The following is a 9664-nucleotide window of genomic DNA, read 5'->3' on the forward strand; positions in this document are numbered from 1 at the left end:
TTCAATTAAACACTGCATTTTATTAACATGAGAAACATAACAATTTAAAAATATATTGTATATACAATATATTTCCCAAAAGATTTAAGGCTGAAAAAATTAATAAATACACAATAAACAAGATTTATAATACAGTCAGTATTCACATACACACCATGGAGACCAATCTACAAGTCTCTTCTATTGAGAATAGCATCTTCAATAAAGAAAAGAGAAGTAAACTCAGCAAAACAAATGCACTGTTATTTCTAGCACATTTTAATAGTGCAGAATGGTAATCGTATAAAACATATTACTGGAAGTATTCCATTAAAATCTGCTATTTCAATCAGAGGAATGTTATGCATGAATACCTTTTGAATTTATACCTAGTGATAGTAAGAATAAATTTTATTTTTCTCCTTCATTGACAATAAATGGTACAAGACCAACACAGTCATGTGTTATCTGAAAGCACATGTGACTTAATTAGTTCTGCTCACAAAATTCTCCACAAAGTGAGTATATACACCTCTTTATCAATGATCTCTATGCACTGTGAACCACATGTTAAATTTCCCTCCTCTCCTACTTTTAGATGGAAAAATTATATGTATTCCTCCTGCTTCAGCATAAATTAGTCTGGTTCACTTTGGTTTGAGTCTGCACTGGATCCATGTGTTCTGTACCAAATTTAGCTTTGTAACTGTATCTGACTATTTAAATTAAAAGTTCTTTGGATATTTTCCATTGTCTAAAATAATAAAGTACACAATAAAATTGAAACGTTTCGGAGATGGGGGCTCTATCTCCGTCTCCAGGTACATACTCTGTTGGACCCAATAGATAGAGCAGATTTTACCAAACAAAAGTTAATATTACCAAAGATGAAAATGGTTATCTGTTTGCAGACCCCACAGGGTTTTGAATAGGTGGAAAATGTTCATGATATTACACAAATAGATATAAATATGGCTACTATACATCTGTACTCCATTTAGACATACAGTACTCTTCTTTCATGGCTCTACAACCCAGATTTTGGTCTTCACCACCTCCTTTTCGGGGGTTTTCCTAGTCTTTGAAGTGTGCATTTACAAGGTGTGAGTGACCAGCCCACTGCCTCTGCACAATTTCTACTTGATCCTGATTTATCTGCTAAAGCCATCTAGTAGTGAATTAGGAGAGACTTCAGTGAAAAATGGCCACTGAATTTTGCTTTTAAAACATATTGTTCATGCTAGTAGGGTTCTTTTACATGCCATACATCTACGACATGGGACCACTGGCTTTACTTCCCCTCCAAAGAAAGTTGTGCTACGGATTTTTATCACCCTTAAAAATCCATCGACCTCAGCCGGGTTTGAACCGGCAAACCTTGGGTCCAGTGGCTAGCACGCTAACCACTAGTCCACTGAGGGCGACAGACATACAGTATTATACCATCAAGTTGTTGTGAAACAAAGTATAAATTATGTGACACTTCTTTTATAATAAAAAGGAATAACAATAAATGACAGTATATCAAATCTAAAACTTCTTGACGATGGTGAAGAGTCAATTGAATAAAAATTTACTTGGATATTATCCATCGTCTAGTAATAAAACGTAAAACGACGTTTCGGAGATGGGGCTCTATCTCCGTCTTCAGGTTCCTACTCAGTTGGGCCATCTCCGAAACGTCGTTTTACGTTTTATTACTAGACGATGGATAATATCCAAGTAAATTTTTATTCAATAAATGACAGATTTAGTAAGATTATCTCCAGTGACAGATTTATGCATCTAGAAGGTGAGGCCAAATATAAAATTGAAGTTCCACTGCATTTATAAGGATAATGTACATTTAAATACAAGAAATTTATCACAGATTCAGCACCAGATTAAAGAGAGTAATACAGTACTCCAATTCAGATCATCCTACCATGGCACAAAGTGATAGAATTCTTCCACAGTTATGCCAAAAATATTATACAGCTGCAAAGGAATGGAGAATGTAACACATTTCATAATATACATTGACATCTACAATAATCCTTGTGTTTTTTACAACTGATGAGATTTCTGCTTCACATTATTCAAGATCATACTGTATAACTGTACAGCTTGAGATTAATCAAATTATGGCATTTCTTATTTCTTGTCATGAAGGAAGAAGGATCATATAACATCATCTCAACATAAACTTTTGTAGCTGGACAAGTCTGTGGCTTGTTTCCCTAAGATATAATCTAAGTTATGAAGGACATCAGTTTTTAAAATTTATATTTCACAAATAACATGGGCTGGCAACCCAACTTAGTGGAAATTTCTGACCATCTGTGGTTACCCAATAGGAGAAGAATTGCTCTCACTTGAACTAGTTGTTTGACCAAGAAGTGGACCAAGTTCCAATCTCTTTCTTCTTTTTCTTTAGCATTTGTCTGGAGGTTGCTTGATCTATTTAGACATTTGGTAGGACTCCTTGGATGAGTGATCAGCCCATCGCAAGGCCTCTACCTGTACAACACAAAAATATGCGGACAAACATCCATGCCTTGAGTGGGATTTGAACCCATGGTCCCAGTGTCCGAGCGGCACAAGGCCCACACCTCAGACCACGCGGCCACTGTGACCAGACCAAGTTCCAATCTAGCTGACCAATTAGAATTTGCAGATTTAAACAAACTAAAGCACATCATTGTTTTAAAAAAGAATGTCTTTGTTAGCGTTGCTGATGCTAAAAACACTTTCAGCTTGGTCTTGGTACACAGTGGTCGCCCTTCAGTGCCGCTGCACGGATAAACAGTTTCAAATTATTATTCAACTTATCCAAGAAATGGCCAGCAGAAAACTGATTCAAGTTTTTTTATGTGAAATTCAACTCCAATAATAATTACCGATTTATTTCAAAACTGCGGCACGATTGAATGCATACCCGTATCCGAGACGACCTCATGACTCCACTAACAGCTAGCCACGACCTTAAACATCACCTACCCCAGTTTACCGTTACCTAACCAATAATGGCCCCAACCCTGAATAAAAAAACTAAAGGTGATAATGAGGAGGTGTTTAGGGTGCACTTTGCTTTTGCTCCATACTTGGCTGTGATCAAGTAGCACAGTATCATACATTCAGTCCAAAGTCAGGGGCTTCATCATCTCTGATTTAGCTGGTCTTGAAGTAGATGAAGTATATCTTTAGTAATTTAAGTTAATATAAGAATCATATAATGTTACAGAAATGATGATGTAACTGCACAATCAATACTTTATCAGGCATTCTGTCTAGACATATACTAATGCCTCATAAAATTAATGTTCACAGTTCTAAAATGCTAGGAACCAATTTACACCAAAAGTAGACAAATTTCTTTTATTCTCCAGGAATTTTTCTGAATTAACTGCATTTGAATGAAATGTAATAACTTAAAATTGTCTGCCCCAAAAAATTAATATAAAAGGAAAGATTTTGGTGATATTAATTTTTTGAACAGTATTGAAAGACTATTCCACCTTCTCCAGGTCTGCTATACCAACCTGGGTGATTTTACAAATATGAAATCATTTGCAAGGTTATTCTCGTGTACAACTTCACTGTGAAGCACATAACCCCTCCTTTCAACAAACTCTCTCAGAAAGTCCTTTCCTTTTTTCACGTGTACAAACTCCACTGACATTGTCTGCAACATAAAAACAGAGGGAAGACAGTAGAACAAGGTAAAATACAATGCCCCTTCCAACTCTGTGACCTTAAACAATTCTGTCATTTTAACATATACAAAAACATGTTTAAAAGAAAATGTATGATGTATAAATTAAGTGATAAAATATTAATTATAGAATTGGAGAATTTTCTTATGGAACTGTTATGAAGTTACCAAGGTTACCTTTTTCTTTTCAATGGAAGCTACAAATACAGCCAGATTTTAGAGAAGTTCACACAACACACTAATTTCAATAACTAGTATTTTACTGCTTAATGTATACCCCATTAGACATTGTGTACATTTTATTTGAGACATTTGTTTGTATTCGTTAAAATGAGAGAATTATTTGAGATCACAAAGTTAAGTGGGATGCCTGTATATTATGAATCATCATTATGTGAACCCAATTTTATATAATAAAATAAAAGGACTGCTGAATTCACAGAGTTCCCTAAACCTGGCTATATTAGTTGAACCATGAACAGCACTACCATAATTTTCACTAATAAAAATAAAAGGAGTCCATTAGTGAAATTCTGTTACAGAAACACAAGTGAGTGATGATCAGTCAGTTACAAATGGTTATCATCACATATGAAAACTGAACAAAAGCAACTCACTCGGATATCCAGCTTTTCAAATGGTATCGTGTTCAAAACTTCAAGTTCACTTCCTTCTACATCAAGACTAAAGTAATCAACTGTTGTTCTATTCAGTGCCAGCAAGTAGGAGTAGAGAGGAAAACACTGGACGTCCACGTATCCGATCCCTTTGTAACCAGGTTTAAAATCAGATATCTTCCCAACATTGAATGCCTGTTTGAATGAAACCTGTCAACAGACATATAACATGCAAGTGATGGATTTTGTTGAGATATTCATGAAAATGTCTGGTATATCACTTACTGTGCTTACATCAGCTCCTTGCATTTAATATTTAGTATCAACAATATTTATGATGGGGTAATCAACAGAATGAATGGCAAGGAAAATCTGAAATCACAATAAATAGCACATAAAATGATGTGGTCTTGAATGCCAGTCTATATGACGACTGTGTGCACTAGCATTAAAAATAATGTTATCTTGATAACACAAATAAATTAATCACGTACAAGAACAGAATATTCTGGTTTCTAAACATAGTGTGATTAAGCAAAATGTACAGAATCAGAAGCCATCAATTCCAAATACAATTTCAGTTTCAGCATTACAGGCAATGCATGTCAACTACTCACTTCTATTGCAGTATGTTATGTACAAAATTAATAATGTGACTGACCACACATAATAAATATATCCTTTGATCTTGACAAGTGCTTAAAATCAAAAACACCTTTCAAAGCATATCATATGATGTACAGCCATGTTGAAATTTAAACTGGACACAACTATAACAAATATTTAATTACATAAATATTTTAAGAAGCCTCCAAATACAATTCTAAGAGTATGTTATGGTCTCTATGAGCATTATTCTGTGTCCTGCTGCAGCACAGTACAGGATTTAGCCTTCTTCAGTCCACAAATTCAGCCATCAACTTTGGACTGTTTGAAAGAAGCTCATTAAAACATGGCCTCACAATAAAAACCCCATGTGCCATTGCATAACAAGACACAAATGTATTTTAAAATCTCACAGACTTGCCATTATGGGGTATGGCTTGATGCTCAAACAGCTGGGAGACAAGTATGCCTTCCTTTTCTTCATTTCCATCATGGCAAAGTTAAGTGGGTCAGCCTCCACCAGAAGCCCACTCCAGTTCAGGTGACGCTCAAAGTACAAGGTGTTCGATCGAGTTTCACCATCCAAAGCCCCACATTCCACAAAGAAACCTTCAGTCTGCAAGAATACACAGTCTAGGTTTCGAAGTCAACTACTTTAAATTTTATTCGATTTTGACCTCTAAGAGCCGTGACTTTTGTTGTCACTGTCTGAAGTCTTAAAAGTATAAGCACTACTAAATTTATGCAACTCAGATGTAAGTTTGTACACATTATCACTTTTTTGTAATATCAGCAGCACACTTTACTCCTTTCCTCAATCTAATTTCTTAATTTACACTGCTTTTTAATTCTTAAAGTATTGTCACTGGAGACTACACAGAATTAATATTCCAGAAGTCTCAGAATTTATGTCAGTATGAAATGTGCTTGTCTATTGCAGGACACCACTTTCAGCATCTACTGTAATAATAGGTATATAAAGTAATTTTACTGAAAACACTTCTGCCTATGTCTGGATGAAGCCTGCAAATTAACTGTGCAACAACGTGTGACATTCTTATCCAAAACACTCTGTCCATCAGCTGGCACCTTGATGTTATAAACAGGCAGTAATGAGGCTATAATGGAAGGAGTGAACCTCTCTATATGTTTCAACATAAAATACACTGAACTTACAGTGTTCTTGTCTCACCTTCCGAGACAGAACTTTCAAGGGGGAATCTATCCCAAAAAGTGTGAGGCATGTTTTTATACAGTCCTTTTCGAAGGAAAACATGATAAATACAAAGTATTTCACTCAACTACAAATAAATTAACAAGGTTTTACAGGAACACATTCACAATTCATGGCACTGACTTACCTTGTTTCCTAGAATATTAAAAACTTTCTGAGCCTGCCCCATGGATGTGTCATTCAAATGTGGGAACTTCAGTTCATATGGTTCTGTGCGGGATGATGGAGGTAATAGGAACCTTTCCTTAATTCTGGCAATAAGCTTAGGGTTGTCCATGCTTATTGCTGGTCCATTTAAATAAATCTCATCTGAAAAAGCAACTGCATAATAGAAACAAAAAGAGTAATAACAACAAACAGAAACATGCAACATGTATTACTTTCAAAAATAACATAATTTCAGGTCTACAAACACCTAATTGATTTTCTGTTGTTTTAATTGAAATTTATGTCACATAGTTATAAACATTAAAATAAAGTCATTGAATGAAATACACACTATGGTTTCATACTTTCTTAAATATTCCCACTACACTAAAACATATTGTACAAATGGCATTTAAATCAAATGATCTCAACATCAGAATGCAGTGAATGTAAATGGAACTGTGGACACATTAGATGCGGATGAATCAGGTGACTGATTAGTATACATCAAAGAAGAGTAGTATAGGTTAGGTCTGTCTATTTAGATCTGATTAATTTTGATTGAGTTTGATAAACAAGGACTGGGTCTCATGAGGTAATATTTGGTTATAATAATTACAATAGAGTGTTTCAGATAGTATAAGTTATGGTCAATTTTAACTCTGTAAGAATTGGGCTGGGAGTTTTAAACTCCATTTTCCACAATTAACAGCACCTATAAATTCTTACTCTTTCACACCTTATGAAATCTTGGCAACATACGTCTACACAAATATATTTATTTTCTGTCACAATCTTGTTTACTGACTTATACTTTGACTCAAATCCTGCTCAGACACTGGCTGTCCCGTCGTAGTCTCTCTAGGCAGAAATCAGGATGAAAAAGGCATGATCACTTCCTGTCATATCCTGTCCCACTCAGAATTCACAACCATCCTACGATTATTTCATTTAATGCTATACAACCTCAGAAGTTGATATAATGTTATAAAATGACCAAATAAAAATAACAAGACAGTGAGGTTTATAATGGCATTATGTTATCACAGAGTGAAATAATTTTATCAATCATACTGAGATATGATGTTCTGAAGAAGGTGAAGAGGTTTGTGGTCTTCTGCATTGTCACACCATATGGACTTGTAGGTGTGTACCAATGTTTTGGTGAAACATACTGCCTACATCTTCAGCTTCAAAAATGGGCATCCAAAACACTGGTACCTACCTACAAATCCACATAAGACCATCAATGTCATATTGTACATGTTGGAATTAAGAAGAGGCACACCAAAATTTGAGGTGACTGAGGACAAAGAAATAAAAGTATAAATAACTGAGATTAATATGCAAGATACAAAATTTTAAAACTCACCTGAACCAGAATAGTTGTACCAGCGACTTGAAACACTGGCATAATACTTCTCCGTGTGTATACTGTATGGATCATTAGTGTTTCCCGAGTATGAATAAAAAAAGATGAAACTCACCAAAACCACAGACATGAAAATTATCTGAATTTTCTTTCTTATATACATATTAAATGCCTACAGTTATGGTTTCTGATTGGGCAGTTATTCTTGCTGTACCGCATAACCTAAAAAGTATAGAATTTGTAAATATTTATTGTTCTCTGTTGGTAGGACAGCACATATGTAGAGTTGAACAACAAGTGTGAAATTATAGTCAGGAGAAATGTGGGCAGGTGTGGTCACAGTCTGATTAGTGTCATCCTAAAATCTGCATGCAAGTATGAAAATTACAATAATCTAGGTTATAAATATGACCACAAATTTAGAACCCAGTAATCAATCAGCTGAACTGTATCCATGCAACAGTCAGTACTAAATACGAATCACTATCACAGCCTCTATAAGATTGATATCAGCCATACGTTGGTATTTCTTTCATCAATCAATATAAATGTTCCTGTCAAACCAACATATGCAAGAGCAGTAGCAATACAGTATGATACATCAGTATAAAATTACAAAGTGTTAAATGCAGGTGAATCCTGCATACAGCATGTGCCTGTATTTAATACTGTGTAATTTTAACTGCTGTATCATGCTGCATTGCTACTGCTCCTGCATATTGCATTGGTTTGAGGGAAAACTGAATCTGTTGGCATGTCACACCATGAACAGATAAAGTGCATACACATGATCAAGTATTAGTCACACCAGAGATCTTTAATCACAAATATTACTGAAACTGGAGGAGTAATATGTTAATTATATCAAAAACAGATGCACTGATCATATCATTTATCCTAAATCTAGCAGTGGTGTAATCAAATACTGATATCTTTTACATGGGAGTTTCAGAAACAATTTGCTATCAAGATTTTATTAGTAACCAGCTGATCTACAGCATCATATCGTAGTATGCCAATTTACTACTACACACATTTGCTAACTACTGCCATACTGGAATCACAAAATGTGCTACTTTTCCTAACGTTCTTGTTATGATTATCCATCCTACTTCACATTATGAAGCCAAAGTCATAATTTACACATTCTATTACTGGCTTTTGACAAGTTATGCGTATCTCCCAGGATTCGTCAATTCTTAGCATGTTGGTTAAATATTACGCCAATGTTCTAATTTTTCTATTAAGAAAATGATTTTTCCAACATCTGCAGTCTTTTCTCCACTGTCACGTTTGGATGCCAGATGAACAGTTTCCTCAGATTTCTAAATCATGTTAAATTTCAGGTCTACCTAACCCAACCTTACCAAAAGCTAGCACGGACTGTGAATCTATATTCATGGGGAAAATGTTCCGAAATGGCAGATATAGTCCCACTGTGTCAACGTGTGTATACATTACATTTAAAAATTATATAAATAAAATACTCATCCTAAAAGAACATATTTCAACAGTCATACCTTTCACTTCCTAACACAGACACGTAGTTTACACAGCAGAAGAGTTCATACAAATATACACGACGCCGCATTTCTGTGCAGTTAACACCGACATACTTACATAATGTGCAGCTATCTATCCGCATGTTGTGAAGCTACTGTAAGAACGAACTGATGCCCGATCGGTAAAAACGTTACGTACTATACAACATTACCACCGCCCTCCTCAAGGGCTATAACATTAACACAATTTCAAACATCCTATGATGACTGTCTTCTGGAGCATTGCACCATGCAGTCTGGTAGAAAATGACCGACGTTTCAGAGGTGCTCTTGCAGTAAAATGGAAACTACGTTTCTTTCAAACATTGGCATTTTCTGACTAGTTCACAGTGCCAAAACCCAGAAAAAACATTTTCAAGAAATTTGCTACTAACATTTAAACATTCACAATCCACATGCAATTACTGCGAAACAAGGATAGCTAAATATCATAGCCTACAAATTAATAAACTG

The 9664-nt window shown here is 35.1% G+C and overlaps 1 protein-coding gene across 4 annotated transcripts; it reads right to left on the reverse strand.

Moving 5' to 3' along the window:
• LOC110833186 (uncharacterized) lies at nt 1-9372 on the reverse strand. 4 transcript variants are annotated; one of them, XM_022070918.2, is made up of 6 exons: nt 9270-9372; nt 7650-7871; nt 6258-6451; nt 5318-5512; nt 4291-4500; nt 1-3643 (listed from the first exon to the last, which is right to left on the reverse strand). In XM_022070918.2, exons 2-6 carry the CDS (start codon nt 7810-7812, stop codon nt 3491-3493), a joined length of 915 nt encoding a protein of 304 aa, XP_021926610.1. In that variant the 5' UTR covers nt 7813-7871; nt 9270-9372; the 3' UTR covers nt 1-3490. The 4 variants fall into 4 exon arrangements, with proteins under 4 accessions (XP_021926610.1, XP_021926612.1, XP_021926609.1 ...); XM_022070920.2 differs by having other exon boundaries at nt 6258-6439; nt 9170-9317; XM_022070917.2 differs by having other exon boundaries at nt 9170-9317.
• Between the last annotated feature and the right edge of the window lie 292 nt (nt 9373-9664).

Source organism: Zootermopsis nevadensis, unplaced genomic scaffold (assembly GCF_977971745.1).
Source record: "Zootermopsis nevadensis isolate Lab colony 2312 unplaced genomic scaffold, Znev_1.0 Znev_ptg000025l, whole genome shotgun sequence".
In the NCBI taxonomy this organism is placed as follows: Eukaryota; Metazoa; Arthropoda; class Insecta; order Blattodea; family Termopsidae; genus Zootermopsis; species Zootermopsis nevadensis.